Source organism: Hylaeus anthracinus, unplaced genomic scaffold (genome assembly GCF_026225885.1).
Source record: "Hylaeus anthracinus isolate JK02 unplaced genomic scaffold, UHH_iyHylAnth1.0_haploid 3, whole genome shotgun sequence".
Classification (NCBI taxonomy): Eukaryota; Metazoa; Arthropoda; class Insecta; order Hymenoptera; family Colletidae; genus Hylaeus; species Hylaeus anthracinus.
The window spans coordinates 4627898-4645646 of NW_026535284.1; the positions used below are offsets into that span (position 1 = coordinate 4627898).

The 17749-nt window shown below is 39.8% G+C and overlaps 1 protein-coding gene across 7 annotated transcripts in view; it reads left to right on the forward strand.

The window, feature by feature from the left end:
• LOC128894434 (uncharacterized) overlaps positions 1-17749 on the forward strand; it is a 220632-nt gene that overhangs the window by 104183 nt on the left and 98700 nt on the right. Inside the window, exon 3 of one of the 7 annotated variants that reach the window (XM_054156161.1) lies at positions 15077-15587. The exons of the other annotated variants lie outside the window; for them this stretch is intronic. Within the exon in view, the coding sequence (XP_054012136.1) occupies positions 15077-15296 (220 nt within the window). The 3' untranslated portion in view covers positions 15297-15587. Of the gene's footprint in view, positions 1-15076; positions 15588-17749 lie in introns of those variants that run through there. 7 annotated transcript variants of the gene reach the window in all.

The window sequence follows — 17749 nt, forward strand, 5'->3', positions numbered from 1 at the left end:
TTGGATTTTTTTATTTAGATTCGTAAAGAGTGTTGCACATGTATTTAATGTAGAATTCAAATCAAGATTGTACATAATTTACTTTTAATGGAAATGATTTTAATGGATAATCTAGTTTAGATCTTCTATTTTCAGGGATTCTTTTGAATTTTCTTTTTATATAGGTATGGAATTGTGTTATGAAGTATTGCATACATGTTTATTCATTGAAGAGGCTAGTTTAGTTTAGAGCTTTAATTTTCAAGTATTCTTTTGGATTTTTTTGTTTAGATTCCTAAGGGGTGTTGCGCGCATATTAATTCATTGTTACAATTCTACTTCCATTCTCGTTATTCTTCTTACGCCTTGAAAAACTATATATCTATGAAATCTATATTCATCACTGACGAAATTTAACGTTTCATTTGCGAAACTCGTGCCAATACTTCAACCGTTCACGGCACGCAGTCCAATCTCATCACATTTCAGGGTCGTATGGCGAACCTTCGCATTATCATTTGCTGAACGATGGAGAATGAGTTGCGGCCACTCGCGAGGGAGGGCAAATTAAACATTTCAAAAGAGATCCCGAGGGAATTACGCATTCCGTTTGATGGTCGAGGGTTGTTGTGGAACATTCTGCGTAGGTCGCTCGTGGATCGGGTCGAAATTAAAATTTGTCTCCACGGGGCGAGCCTTTTTTGTGGATTTATTTTCGAAACGGAACACGAATGGAGAATCGTTTGGAAATAGACGTCGATACGTTCGCAAGAAATCAAGTTTATCGTAACTGAGGCGGCTGGGCTTTCGCATTGTTTCAGGTCTTTGGGCCGCTAAAACTAATCGGAATTGCTCGAACAGAGACGGAATGGGAGACTTGACGATAATTTACGGCGAAACACGCTGAAAGAGCTAATTACGGATATGTGAGACACCTGACGTGTTGCTTTTTAAAAGTCACGGGTGCAACTCGTTATCGAATTCAGACGGTTGTTGACTTTGCGTTCGGAAATCTAACTTCTCTTTGAAATATCTATGTGCAGGGTATTTCGTCGGGGTTGAAGAATGAAGGGCAGAACCTCAATACAAACTTAGTGCAATGATATTAATAATTAGTTTCAAACAAATATATTTATTTCAAACGTTTTCTATTATTGCATGCAGGTCCCTTCAAAATAAACTAAATAAAATATTATGCAAAAAGAGAAATTAAAAAAGAATCAATTAGGTCTAAAGATAAGTGCGCGTGATTTTTTTTTATCATTTTTTGATGCTCATGGCCATTAACTTGTCAAAATGTGACTTATAAATTAATACGAAGTATTTGATATAGTATCTGAAACTGTTTTATCATTCATCTTATACCGCACTTTGATTATTATTAGAATTCTTCGACGTATAAAACGCATCATTCGATTAATTAAAATCGACGTGCTTATGATTTTCCTAAAAGTTGTGCGTGTAAGCTTCTTTAACCTAATATTTATTTTCCACTTGATGAAACGGTCCATGCTTTTGTGTAATACAGAAGATAACGTTCCTATTCCATACGAATTCTAGCCCACAATAACGGATAATGAGGATCGTTGTGGATACTACATCATCGCTTATGACGTACCTTTTGTTGGACAAACAATAGCTATTGCTATACGTTGAAAGTATCAAAGAACACACTTTATCAATGTCACGTTACGAAATATACTATTATGCACTTCTGCGATGGCTTTGTGCATAAAAATGTTTTAATGCAAAATAATTACGTACCTCCAGTGACGCGTACGCATGCTGAGAGGCGATAATGAAACAACTTAGAATTTGACGATTGATATGACGAAACGTTTTTCAGGTGTTCTTTGTGTGACTTTATATAATACACAACCTCACAACAAACAAGCAAGATACGCAAGATAATAAAAGATTGCTCTTTCAATCGTTGAATGGAATTATCTTCCAAAGTATAGGTCGTTTGAAGAAATGTTTAAAGTGGAAGTTACATAGTGATCACAAAGTTTCGTTGTATTATAAACTACGGAGCATAACTATACCATCAACCATATTTTTAAATGTTTAATTTATACAATTGATTTTATTTCATACGGATTAATCCATTTTCTTTCAGTTCACGTAATTGGTCTTCTTTCATCCTTACTCAGAAGCCTGAAATTAAATGAAAAGAAACTTCAGAGAAATTAACGAAAATCCCATTATTAATCATATATTCATATCTCTTCAGCTCCAATAATTAACTTTTTCATTCCTCCTCAAAAGTCCGAAACATTTAAAAATATCGAGCTATAGTTACGCACCACACTGCAGAAATTATTTCGACGAACTGGAATTCACGCGATTAAATAGATCAGATAGGTTAGTTATAAATAATATAATAGATAATAGATCAGTTATAGATCAGAATAGAATATTAGACCGAACGGGGACGGCTCAACGGCGCGCATTTCTCCAGGATTGGTTAGCGGAAGGAATGCGGGAAAATCTCGAAGCGATTCGTCGGGAAATAAAATTAAACCGAAGGGACAAAACAACAAAGAGCGCGGCAAGCATCGTTTCGCGCACAGCAGTATATTCCCGTCGCACGGACGCAATCCTCGCGGAGCTTGCGCATCGCAAACAATCCTGAGTGACGTTCGCGCGAGCAGAACAAAAAAAAAAAAAAAAGAGCGAGAGAAGAGAAAGGGAGCGGAAAAAAAATTATTTTCACAGGTAGTTTATTGGCAGATCCAATTTCCGGATCACCGGTGAACGGTCGACGTTGTTTGCGCGGCGATCGAATCGCATTTTTCGTCGACCACGTGTATACGGGATTCGTTTTACGACGGATATGAAGAACGGAGTGTGCACGCGCGGCCAGCTCCGGCTATGAATTTTTCAAGTGCTTCTTTCTTCATAAATAACCGCCGGCCGAGAGCTCAGGTTTCCGAGGTGTGCGATTGCTCTTTCTGAAAAGCTAATAAACGCTAGGGACCGGGAATTGCGCGCGGCTGTTATTTATCGGCTAGGCCAATTTCCGGTACGCAGGTGGACGGCGTCGTACGCGTCACGACACTGCCCACCTTTCGCCGTGAAATACGCACAATGATATTTATGATAACGAACGCGCCACGCGTTTGGCACGCGCGCGGACGCGATATCCTGTCGCGCGAAATTACGTGAAAGTTTGAAACGTTGCTACGGGAAAAATGGGATTCGCTACGGCGGACGCGGCGGGGGTGTGTTCGCTGAAGGATGGACATTGTTTCGTGCAAATGACAAATTTAGCGCGCGAGAGCGGTAAGTTGTCACGGTGTGACGCGTGGACGGTATTTACGCGTGACGATTCGTGTAATATATTCGCTGCGGACGCGTCGCAACTTGCCTTCGTATACAGGGTAGACTGTGTCAGTGTAACGAGTCGTGACTTCCTTATCTCTAGATGTTTGTGCAAATTCATGTTTTCGTGGATGCAGAAAAAGAATTAAACCCTCTGCACTCGAGAGGTGACTCTCAGAAGGGAAGGCTCAGAAGTCATACCGATTGCAATGAAATTTGGTAGAGTGATAGATCTGTATCTAGAATAAGGGTAACTGTAATATTAGCCGCAGATGGCCAGCCATTTTTCAGAAAAGTTAGTTTAAATATGTAGTAAAAGCCCATTGCGGGATGCATTCCCGTTGCTAACACAACTTCAAGCGGCATAGGTCAGCGGCATAGTTGGCTAGCACGCTATGGGCTTTTACTACATATTTAAACTAACTTTTCTGAAAAATGGCTGGCCATCTGCGGCTAATATTACAGTTACGCTTATTTTAGATATAGATCTATCACTCTACCAAATTTCATTGCAATCGGTGAGTATCACTTTTGAGCCTTCCCTTGTCAGTCGCCATTAGGTTTCACGCAGCAAATCTACAATACCTAATGTTTCTTTAGGTTCAATTTCTTTAGAGCTCGAAGTGTCGATAAAATGATTATCGGCGAGGTAAAGGTGACCTTATTCTGAAATCTAGATAGCTTAGAATTCATGCCAATAGAATGCTAAGAAACATCTTTAATTGCTGGTAGATACCAGGAAAAAGGCCTCGAGTGCAAAGGGTTAAGCTTAACCCTCTATTGGCCAAAGTTTGTTCTGCAGACAACTTCCGAGGCATTTACTTCGATGTTTCAAGATGATGATGTTGACAACCGTCTTCAATATCGTTATTGCTTATCAAAGACATTATATAGTTTCTTATAATAAACATTATAAATGTTGGTGCATATATGGTGTTTCCAAGTTAACAGCGAGTCAAGACGTATTTCTAAATATTTGATTATTTTGGTCCGATACATAACAATATCGTTTAGCGTTACTACATATATGCATATATGGTGTTTCCAAGTTAACAGCGAGTCAAGACGTATTTCTAAATATTTGATTATTTTGGTCCGATACATAACAATATCGTTTAGCGTTACTACAATGCCTTTCTTCGCGATAAAGGAAACATGCTTACACTTGGATTATTTTAAAATTCGCCCGAATACGTATCACAAACGGAAGGCAAAAATTGTTATCGGTGATACGACGCCTACGAAAACGTTTACGGGTGATTTTAACGCAACCATTTATATTTGTCCTCGTTAACTTTTATTTTTCACGGGTTCAGTGATACGAGAAAGATTGAAATTGTTATGAAATAGCACGAGAATAAAAAGCACGTATATCGATCGTCTAATTATCCAATTGAGACTTTGACTCGCCGTCAGTTAAGCGGAAATGTCTGACGCCGGATAGGATCCCGTTTGGTAGTCGACGAATGCTTAAAAATTCATCGACGAATCTAATTTCCGTACGAAAGCGGAATTTAATGTGTGGCGAGGGCGTCCGCCGGAGTGTAACTCGACAGGATTTCGTTTCGCGACGGATATGAGAATCGCGCGTTCCGCGGTCGAACACGGATTTGTCCGCGGCACTTTAATTATAGTTCCTTTCGGAGGACCGCGCGCAGACTTTAACTCTACAAATCTCTATTTTCTGTCAGCGTAGACGGAACGAATTTAAACTCGCGTAATATGAAGAGCCCGAATAGGCGAGTGCCAGGACGCGGAAAAGTCATTGCGCCGTATTAACTCTCCTTATCAAAATGCACGACCGCGGTAGAACGCGACTTTCTAAAGCGTTCGCAAGCCGTCCAACCGCCTCGCCCCCGCTGGACGGGAGAGAGAGGGTGCAAAAATGAAAATACTTCGAATTAAAGCGAACCAACGCTTTCCTATGTCACCGCGGAGCGCTAAATATTTGCCAGATTAACATTTCCGTGCCGCGGCTGAAGCGTTCCGCGGTCTCTATTATTTTATCCGGCGAGCAATTACGCTTAGCGCAATTTTTAATGTACCCGCAACACGACTACACTTCCGTAAATGTCTTTGTCCTTTATTACCGACCTTCCCCTGCCCGCCCGCCCTGCCACGCTCCTTCTCATTGCTCGTACGACGCAATTATTTCCGAAACAATGGCGAAACTTTTCCTCGATATTTCCTTCTAACGAGTTCATCGTCGGGCTCTGTGTCCGTTTTACACGCGACGTTTCTGAATTGTGAGCGAAAATTAAATACTGGCAGTAATCTCGCTTGCTCCTAATTTGAAAACAATAACGAAACGGTGCTCCAATTAAACGCTGTTTATTTATTGGCGTTCAGTAGGTCCATACGAGCGTGCACTCGCCGATAAACGAATAAATAGCCTTGTTTACGTTATAATAACGTATATTTTATTGGAGGGTCGGAATCGAAAACACCCGAACAATCTTTACGAATAAAACAGAAAAGTAACTTTAACGAGTTAATGGTTCGCGCGAAGACACAATCGTAAACGACGCGACAGAATAAATAGCAATAAAACAAAGCGACGGGTTAATAAAGCAACTCCGCTTCAATAAATATGAATTCATCACAAAATAGCTTTTCGCTTGCGTCCCTCCACGAAAATATCACAACTACGGTGGTGCACCGAAATTAAGGGGCTATTATCGTACGCTCGCGGGAACAAAAGGTTGTCTCGAAGAATCCTTATTTCACATAACAAGCAATTACGCAGTGTCGATGCTTTCATACATGACAGACAGGTTAAACTAATGCATCAAATTTGTTTCGTTCAATTTTAATTACCTTTTTCATTAATACAGCCACTTGAAATTTGTTCTTTTGTGCTATTACGTATAAAAACATCGACATTCCACAATTATTTTTTACGCGAAATAAAACTCCTTAAAATAAATTTATTTCTCTCGCGGACGTAGAATAATAACTTTTGAATACTCGGTGAAGTACTCGCTAATAAAACGAAAGAGACTGGACAACCTTAATGCTTACCGTTGAGAATAACCATTACCGAGAGAAACATTGGGCGAGGGTGTATATTTTTCGACCAGCGCAGGTGGAACGCGGAATAATTTACAAGTCAGATGTTTCCGTGATTTCGTCCTCGTCACCCGCGAATTTACATTTTTCCAATGATCGCTCGTCCGAAATGGTACACACCGTGAACGTCTTTGAGCGGCGTCGCGGTTGCAGTCGCAGCGTCTGCGCCAGACGTCGCGTCGTTCTATTGAATGTATAATTCAAATTTCGTGGTATGAATAATGTGCAATGATGCAGGCGTTGGGTGGTAGGTAGACGAGAAAAGGGTGGGGAATGGAAGATCGAGCTGCACGGTCGACGAGGAGAGAGAACTTTAGCCGGTGCGGCGAGGGTAACGCAATAAATAATAGAGGCGGGGTCGTCCGTTTCTCAGTCACCCCTCAACAACCATCTCAGCATTGAAATATTCAGGGGTTGTAATGGCCTGGAACTCGCTGCCATTCTCTGATCCACCTGTCGTTCGGCCGGCAAATTCGAGTGTTGTTTCGATTTTTGATCCGTGATTGGTCTCGATCGCGTTAGACAGCAGGATTAAGGAGGGTAACAGTACGCGATTGGTTGAAAAGTAATGACTAGACTGCGGATCTTTATGCAAACTAAAATCTTCGCGAACGTGGCTACACAAATTTAACCTAAATAGGAATTTATTTTATTCTGCAAATATTACAACATGAACTTTACTTTCAATCTTTTTTATATTCTTGCATATTGTTTGTATTTTGTAGGTTCTTGGACATTCAAATTTCCTATGAATGCATAAAGATCCGCAGTCTAGTAATGACGAAACGTGTATATAATAATCCAGAAACTCAATTCTTTAAATCCTTGCACTGTAAATTCAAGTCTGGAGTGGCAAAACTATTTTTCCCCAGATATTTTAAGTCATCTTTCTAATCGAATCACTTTTCGCATTTTTTTTAGTAATATTCTATCCGCCATTTTGAATGTTTAAATTTTGAGTGCAGATTTGGAATCAACGCCCCCAAAAACCCCACGAATACCAAGTTTCACCCAAATCGAATCACTTTTCACATTTTAGTCCGCTATATGGGATCCATCATTTTGAATTCATAAACTTTGAGTTCAGATTTGCATCCCCTAACCGCTGTTACCAATTATTATGTAGTCTTTAAAAAATCTAAAACAATCATTTTCGCTTTTGAATTCCTTTGAAGAATTACTTTTTTACTCTTCATCGCGTTAGACAGCAGGATTAAGGAGGGTAAGAGTACGCGATTGGTTGAAACGTAATGACGAAACGTGTATATAATAGTCCAGAAACTCAATTCTTTAAATCCTTGCACTGTAAATTCAAATCTGGAGTAGCAAAACTATTTTTCCCCAGATGTTTTAAGTCATCTTTCTAATCGAATCACTCTTCGCATTTTTTTTTAATAATATTCTATCCGCCATTTTGAATGTCTAAATTTTTAATGCAGATTTGCCCCTGCTAACCGCTGTTACCAATTATTATGTAGTCTTTAACAAATCTAAAACAATCATTTTCGCTTTTATTCCTTCGAACAATTACTTTCCACCGTTCCTGAAGCTCTTCCGAGCAGTAGCATCGCTCCCACGTCGATCGCGTCAAATCCAATAAAATTCTTCAACCTTGAGGTCATGCACGTGGTTAGAAAACTTTTTTCTCACCTTTCACCAACGGATCATTAAACTTCAGAGTCCGCGCTTTAATTCTATTTCCTTAAATGGGGCTACGATTTTTGTTCGTAACGTTATTAGAACTTAAAGTGAACCCTGAATTTTGTCCCTTTTGCTACAGAATTTAATTATCCTGCCATTATTACTCAAGGTGTATCATGAGGAGATTGGACGGTCAGACTTACATCTCGTGGGTCAATATTGAGCGTTGCTCGAATAAAGTTTTATTTAAACGAAATTTCAAATATATACTCATATAAAAGCAGTCCTAATTTTAAGTTAATTCTTTGATCTGTTTAATGTTTTTTTGTTTTCATTTTTTGTCTTGTCTCGGCAGTAACATCGACAAGATGAGGGAATCTTGTTATGGATTGGTTGAGGGTAACTCAAAGGCGGACGTGTTATGATCGATAATGTTTTGTAATAATTTTCCGCGTACGTAAAGTATTTTATAGCGAAAGTTTCTTTTCGAAATCTGTCATTTTCAATAATGTACTTTAGGACTCTTCGCTCGCCTCAAGCGTCTACAACTACGATTTTTCCTTTAAATTCTCGACTAAAAGCGCTCTCTTATCTCGGATCGGTGGCTGTCCAACTTCTGTACGTTTGCTCACCGTTAACCTTAATCTCGCCGAAAGGTCTCAAGGAGATAAAAATTTTATTTTTTTCGATCGATGGTAAAATTAGATTTATCGCCGTGACATATTTATATATTTAAACATATGAAAAACGAGATGCAATTGGCGTTGGTATTAAACTTTACTTTACTAAAGTATATTGAAATAAATAATCGATACCGAGACTGAGAATAAGTGGAATACGGGATCAACAGACTTCTACCTGTCGGTAGATTCAAAGTCAAATTACGTACATATAGAAACCACGACAGAGATCGAAATTACGGAGTTATTCCATCGACTTCGGTGAATCCTATTCGCCGACGGTAAGTGTTGTCGCAGTTTTGACGTCGCTGAGAAAGATGGGAGGGTTTCTATGATAAATAGGCGCGCAATGACATTAATCCCAAACCTACCCACAGCGGTTTCTAGGTGACAATGATGGAACTGCCACCCCGCACCACAAGGCAGAGACATAAGCTTCTAAGATATGGCACGATCATTAAACTATTTTCCGGCAGAATCGATTTACGATTATGTATAGCCGGTCTGCTTGCCGAGCGCGAAATTCAGCGCACGTTCGTTTCTCCTTAACCTCTTCAGGGACACTCGACTCATACGTGTACATTTAGTTATTATTTAAATTCATATTATTCCAAGCGGGGAAAAATAAAAAATCTGTTGGAGAACTATTCGCTACGGACTCTTGAATTTAATCTTCTAAATGAACTTACAGAAGATACGCAGAGATACCGAGTTAAGAATCTTTGTTCCTTTCATTGCAAATTATGAAGAAGTATCGCGTTCGGATTCAGCTTTCACCCCGGAGTGTACTTACCCCTTAACTTAGGATGTCGCTGCCGAGCGAAGAATTAGTTGGATTTGTTGTTTCATTTTTCGAAAGCAAGCCCTGATACCGCACAATAGGAATGAAAAATGACCAGATGTCATAAGGGCTGGCTAAGGATACGGCCACACAATGGAGAAGACGACAATACCTTCTGGTAAGAGGATTGCGAGGGACGGTACAGTACTTATCCCAGGACCTTCGAACCAAAAGATCCTCGGTTTGAAACATAAACTTTCTATCAATCGCAATATGTATTACAGTCTCTCTACAAATAAAGCAGATATTTTCATTTGACAAGAAATGGTCTGCTTCCGGTATCTCAGACTTTTTGACCTGCTTTTTTTTTGCCATTTCTTTGAAACGATGCAACTTTGATTAGATTCATATTGTATAGATACGATAGTATTCTAGTAATTCCAAATATAAAAGATTCAAGAACATCACAATTTAAGAAAATTCATAAATTATAGAAAGTGCGCGTATGAAGTAAACCATTTTTAAAATAAAAAAAAAAAAGAACGTCGAACAAGAGAAGCTTTCTAACTTGAAAATTCTGATTTAAATGCAACTTCGTGTAAATGTAAATGTTGAAGTATACAAATAACAATTTCTTTTTCTTATAATCTTATAATGTGACATTTATTCTTATACCTTAATGTCTAAATACACTATATATTTCGCTGACGATTGATGCCTTTACACGAATACTTATTCGGAACCGTGATTGTTATCAATATTTAAGCGAGTACTAAATGTTATTGTACAAATTATAAATGTTCAATAAATTCAAAGATATTCATTTTAATCACATATCGAAGTTTCAGATTATCATTCCACTGTTCCTTAAGAAAATAATATTCCCAAATATGAGAAGCATTAATTATGGTAATGTTTGTTACGATTACACAGATACATAAGAATAGACAAAAATAATGTATATACTTATGACGAACATAATAACGGTGATTAAACAAAAGTGTGCGTAAGAGCACATTAGCCGAAAGTGAAACGGAACGTAAAAACGCATAGTGAGTATAGATGCATATGTATACGCACGTGTAGATCGCTTACTGGTGGGAAATACAAACTGCTTCAAATTATTCAGCAAAAATTGATTTGGCAAATTTGAAAATTTCGTCCACTTTATACAAGGCTCCCGGCTTCGTTCCGTTACTGGATTCTAGTCTAAGCCTAATTTTCAAGGAGGAATATCCCTCGCAGCCAAAGGGTTGACGCTTCGCGTGAGAACTGCTCGCGACACGGCGTGAAGCGTCGGCAAAACTATTTCCTCGGCGTGTCTCGCGAGCACGCGTTTACCTTGGCATTAAATTCCTTCGTCGTTCGAGCACGATTCAACGCGTTACGTCAAAAGAATAAACGGATTGCTCGTCAACTCGCGGGGGAACACCCAGTTGTTCCATGGGTGGTCACCCTCGGTCGCCCGCCGCCGACGCAGCGTGGAGAGGAGTCGCGCGCGATGATCGACCGAACGGAATCAAAGCAACCAAAGTATGATTGGACCGTGGCCAGCTGGCCATATAATTGAGCATCGCGTTCCCCTCGGGTTGCTCCAGTGTCTCCTATCGCCCGACCGACACGCGCGACGCGCATAAATCAGAACAATTAGTTGCACGCTCGTACTTCACGCTGCCTGCGAAAATGTCGCGGCGCATTTACCACGTGCGAACTTTATGCGTCTCGTCAGAGACTCGTGTTTTATGAATTGCGTATCAACCTCTTCCCGCTTTCTTCTTTCGGCCGGCTGCTCATCTCGTGTCCATTCCGTCGGAGATCATTTTCATTTAGGTACAACTGGAAACCTTGGGTTTGGTTGAGTAGCATTTTATTGGAATAGGGAATTACGAATGGAGATCCTGTGAGTCGGTTTACTCGATTAAACCTATATTTCTTACTCGTTCAATTTATATTACGAGAGGGAACTACGCAAGTGTATGAAATCATAACTCCATTAGCAGTACTGTACTTGGAGGAGTCGGATTTGTTTTATAAGTACAAGGGTGCAAGTGCATTTTATTTACAGTTATAGTTTGCATAAAACTGAACGACCAGCGAGCATATTGTCTCTAGACTTTTTTAATTTCATGAATATTCTAATTGAGAAATTATATATACATTTACGGAGCATGTTCGTAGAAAAAAAAGAACGTCAGAAAGGAAAGTGGAAAACGGCTTTAATAGGGCTGAAGAAGTTTCCGATGTTACATTTACATGTACTCGCCTCTTAGGTGACGAACCTGCGTGTATCATTATACAAATAAGATGGAAATATATTTCTCCGTTTACATTTCGATTTTCAAAGCGTTTAAAACGTCCGAACGTGGAATAGATCCGAGCAATGTAAACGCAATCTCGATGGGACTATTACGGTTGACGCGTTAACAGCATCGGAATACGTCTAATGGAATTGGGGAATCTTTCGAATCGTTTCTTTTGCAATTTTACGCTCGAGGACGTTAAGTGACCTGTCGCGCAAATTCGCCAGACGATGAAACTGTTATTTGACGACCTGTATCAACCTAAACCATCGTGTCTCTGTCGCGTTCGTTCCCACTGGGAATCAGACGAGTTTGCTCAGTACACGCTGAATGCGCGTACGATGTTGATCGTTTGCCAGACTACTAGAAATTATCATCCCTCGAATATACCCTGTGCATAAACGATCGTCAGCCGTACGTGCGTTTACCGATGTTACACGCCAGTGAAAATAGCTTTGGTCGGGCTGCGGTGTTTGCTGCTCTTATTTGTTCGCGTAGCCATTTCTTTAATCATTTTCTTCCATTTACGGAACTACGCGTGTACTTTAAATCGCGGAGTACTCGACGAGTATTTTTACAATTGCTCACGATAGAAATGATGCGGTATCGAAGTTGAAATATTTAAGGAGGCTATCACAGATAAATAGGCTTCTTTGCGCCTCTGAATAAACAATTAACTTATAGACATAAAAAACGATAGTTTAAATTATATCTCGTTGCTCGCTAATATTATTATCAATAATCGTTCATTTATCATCTGAATCATTTTGACAATTTTCAATAACAGCTTCATGAATTATTTCATTATCATTTTCGTATCCCCGCTCTTCTAAATTATGTTTCTCTATCACGATAGAAAGTTTCTTCATTTTTTCCCTATTTTTTCTCCAATCGCCAACAGTTCGCTCTCCCAGCTAGTCCCTACTAACGCTCATCGTCGAAAAAAACGCGTGATAGCATCAGAGAACGGACCGAAAGCCTCTGCTGTTTATTATTCCGTCAGGATAATTCTATTAACATAGATCACGGCTGGAGCGCGATCCCAGGCGCCTTTATTTTCAATCCGTTCAGCGAAGAACGTTGGATAGATTTCAAGATCTCGTGGCGCGCGCGGTATTCCTTTCCGTGCATATCCGAGTAATTGCAAAAGTTATCGGTGTACTCACCGGTAGACCGAAAACGCCAGTGACCGTCGCGCGAAAGCACGCTCCGTTATTACCAGCCGAATATTTCCGTCGCGACGCCACTGAGCTGCGTCGGCCCGGTTATGTAATTGGCCGTAGACAACGCAACTGCGACTGCGATCTGCCAATTTCGAGTGACGGATGACCCCGTGAACGACGACTAAAGTTAGCCTCGCTCGATAGACGTCGACGGACCTCGACGGGGACAGAACGTGCTTTTGTCGTTCGATTCGTCTGCGATTTCCGCTAGCCGGTGAGCTAGCGACGATGTCATACGCGCCATTTTGAAACGGTTGATCTTTGGTACGGTGATTAATCCATGTTAGCGAATAAAAGAAAAATATTGCCAGACGTTTCGCGCGGAACGTAAGGGGTGCCAGCCGCGCAAATTGACGCGTGTAACCCTTGTCAGAATGCAACTGGCAGCCATTACGTTCCGCGCGAAACGTCTGACGATACTTTTATGTTATTCACAAATACGCGATTTATCACTGTACCAAAATTCAACCATTTCAAGACGACAGTGCGAACTGCGGACAGAAGTCAAATAATAAAAATTTGTTTTTCTTTGATTTGATTATTTAGACTTGTTTTGTAAGTAGAATTAATTTTAGTCTGAAGTTATCTTTCAACAGGATAGGTACTTCTTTAAACAAAAATTAGTATCTTTCTTTATAATGGATCTGAATTTTTGTGGTAAGTTAGCCCTATAATACTAATACTTGAAACCTTATATAATATTCAATACTTGAATTAATAATTGTTTAACAAAGATTTTTGTAAAATATTATGTAATAAACTTTTTCTTCATTGTTTTAACATACTTATTTACTTGTTTTACCATTTTTATCAAGTAGAATTTTTTTTTTGAATACCGACTTGATTTTTGTCCTTATGTCTCTATACTCATCGCACAGTGCGACGTAACCTCGCTTCTTTATATTTATTTATCGAAATAAATGCTTTGCAAGTTGTACACGGAAACAAAATCCGATTCATAGGGGGTTAGGTCTGGGTTGAATTCATTTTTAAAAAAATAAAGGGAGTCGATCACGTTTTGTCTCCGCGCAATGACTCATTCACGCAAACGAAATGCTCCCCAGAAAATGTCCAACGAATTGAAGAAAATCGATAAGACCGCCGACATCTCGTGTACCCCCAAAAGTCCCATAGTAATCACGTGGCGTGAGGTGTAGTCGTTAGAAGAGCTTTGTGGTATAAGCGAAACCTGGTGAGGTGGTTCTGAAATTAGGGGGCAATTCCGCCAGTGGTTTCGGTTCAACTTCCACCGAGGGGTACCTCCTCCTCCCCCGTACCCAGCCGACAACCACATGCACGTGTACGAGCCAGGGGCAAAAGTACCAGCTACGAGACAGTCGTATTTATACGAATCGAATTCTAACCAGTGCGGAATTGCGAGCACTCGACGACAACGACTCCCGTGACGAAAATTTCAAACAATACGCGGAACGCCGGATGGCTTACTTTCCCAAATACATATTGTGCACGTGTACATTATTTAATTCTAAAACTACCGATGTCGACGCATACATAGAGGAAAGCGACGAAAGTCGAACGCCTAATTGTTTTCTCTTGCACAATTTTCTTAATACAAACGATGAAATTAAATTTTCAGCGGTAAACAGTTATTTGAACAGCTACAATAAAAGCCTGCCTTGGCAGAATTCGTGTAAAAATTTACAGTGAAAAACATTCTCGAACTCACGCCGAAGGGTAAAAAATAATGATTCATAGAAAGTGCTCCCAAGAGGAGTACGCTATTAGAACTGACTAATATGTAATTTTCTTTTTCTTATCAAATATACATAATCGAAGTCGATATTTCTTAATGCAGAAAAAAGACCTCGATTCGTAGAATGAAACTAGTTAACAAATGTTGGACCGGCAGACATGTTGGTCTACTTCTTGTTACAATTACTTTAAAACGAACCAGATCGATACCAGTGATCGACAGAGCACTCAAATTAACCCGTTTCCAGAAAGAAATGGAATATTCTATGTTATTGGACGAGAAGTACACGTAGAAAAGAGATAGTATTTCTTTTTTAGTAGCGTCGACCTCTTTGTCTCGAGCTATGTAATGACCGTGTCACGCAGGTATCGTTCAACGAGGACGGTAAACGGATTACATGGACGGCGAGTGAGAGACAGAGCAAACGAGTCTACCTGCGTTCAACAACTGCCAGTCGAAAGTGATCCGTATCGCACACGGGATGAGCTTAATAGGAGCCGTAGACGTAACAATCTACTCTATAATAATTCGTCGTACGTAAACATACAACGTGGTAGAATATTAGCAACAATATCCGAACAGTGACAGGAGTTTCTAATCATTTCACGCTTCGCATTGTTTATTCGAACAGAATTACGATTTTATCTGCAAATGAAAGGCTGTCGATTTATATAATACATTTACATGGAACTTGTTAGATGTTACATTTATATGAAAACGAAAATCTTATCTATTTATTGAAAAACAAAATGAAGAAAAATCGACTTAAAAAAAAGAAACCGCTGCGCTATAGAGACTTAGTTTTCCGAAGAGTAAACGTATTTAAACTTCTAAACGTGCTTGAAGTTACGGCAGTCGAGTACTTAACACTGCTTCTTTGTCTAAGTTTGGCAAAACATTCTTAAAATGTTTACCTCTCGAAAAAAATGAAAAAAAGAATTAAATATATTTTTAAAAAGTTCTAGAGTCCCTTTAAACGACAAACTGTAAACATTGATTAAACGAACCTCAGAAATATTCGCGTTAGAATGTTTGATCATTTTCACGATATCGCGATTAGTTCATGCCTGCTCGATTTTTCTGTACCCTCTGGTCAGGTTGGAATTTGTCGATTCCTCAAGACCGAAGCACGTTTCTTCTCCACCAGTGCTCATTCCTGTTGCAACTAATACGGCTGCCCGTGTGTTTTTGCATTCATTTAGATGGCAATCGTTGCCAGGGACATTTTATTGCAAACGATCACGAAGTTCGCCCCTCTTTCCGCTCATTCGTGACGTTTCTGCCGTGTCCTCTGCGTAATACACCCCCGCGCACATACACGCAAAAGCATATTACCGGTTTCCGTCTATCGTTCTACTGCGGACCTTTGAAAACAGTAATATCAGCTTGAGTTTCATTAGAAAAGTCTTTCCCGATGAGATCTGATTGATTATTAGCAAAACTATAAATTGTCGGCAGGAATGCTTTTTACAATAATTCAAATAATATGTGTGTATTAACATCTCAGAATGTCTCGAGTATTTTATATACAGTATAAGGTAATACGTTTAATCATCCTTGCAAATATATTAGAAAGTTAATAAGTATCGAACGATAAATAATTTCGTTCCTTAACACTAAATCTATTAAAATCGATCGAATGATCGTTTTCGAGCTGTTGCGAAGTTTCTCGTATAAAAGATACGAATATACAAACGTTTCGTGTATCGTTCGATTTATTATAGCAACAAGTGAAATACTTATGCTTTCAAGTGTATTAGGTTTAGCGTTACTTCGCTATTGTATCATGTTTAAAAAATCGTTCATGGTTCGAGAAATAAAACATTTTGTTTGTAAGCGGTGGTATTCGGATTAAATTGATTATCTCCTTTATCCGGGTATAACAGCATTAGTACAAGGTCGTCGAGACCTACATTGTGCGTGAGGTATCATACATTCTACGTCACAAATCCACTTTACGACGAGTGTTCAAATGCACACTGCGTTCTAGATATCTTTCGACTGTACCATCTGCACTACTGTTGAACGCAAAACGGGATTTTGATCAAATAAAAGGATCTTTTTTTTTTTTTTAATTACTTAACGCAGCGATAGTCCAACTCTTTATTTGCCACTCCCCGTTTCTTTCGAAAGAAGCCTTGTCTAATTTCCGAGATCAACCAAATAAGATTAAGTAAAATTAAAACCAACGATTCGCTAAAAAGATTATTCAATTAAAACTGACCACAGCCCGTGATCCTATCGAGTGCACTGGTTATCTTTTTCATTTATCATCTTTCTCTGAAAAAGGCGGACCAACGAAACCCGACCCATCTCGATAAAATTGATATGACGGATAGAATTTTTTTCCGAAGCTGAAAGAATTGCGGCGCGATAGCTGTCCCCACGAGGGCTATCGAAAACCTATGAGAACCAGGTAACTGTACTGTACGGTCGCGTATGTAGGCCACCTAAGTGGAAAGTAACGATCACCGGTTACTCCGGCACCGCCACCAATCTCTCCATACGCTGGCGCACTCCTGACTTGCGTAATCATTCAAGCGCATGTGATCCCACATCCTGGAGGACTCGAGGCTCCCTGATAGATGATTAAATTTAAATTTGTCTTTGCCGAACAAACCTCGATCTATCATGCCGGCATACCGCCCCGCCACCCCGCCGCCGCCGGGCGCGGACGAGTCCTGAAAAATGAGTTTGTCATTCGAGATAGGTCGTATTAGATTCTGTCCTGTTAGATTCCAGTTTACCGCTGCTGCCTGGCGAGCTAGCTTACCGTTACATGCCGAGGATGGAGTTCGTTCCTCTGCGTTGGGTCATTATCGAATGATCGATCGGATGCGAGTTTCAATATTTGTCGGGAATACTTGATTATAGCCGAAGGCGAATTCCAATATCTTATCGCGAACTGTGATAAAACGAGATAAGGTTGGGCGATAATGAATCTAATAACCATTGTAGGGGTGAAACAAGAAGTTATCTAATCACGGGGATACATTGTGCAGTGCACTACCGCGACGAGTGTTGCGCGAAATCATATT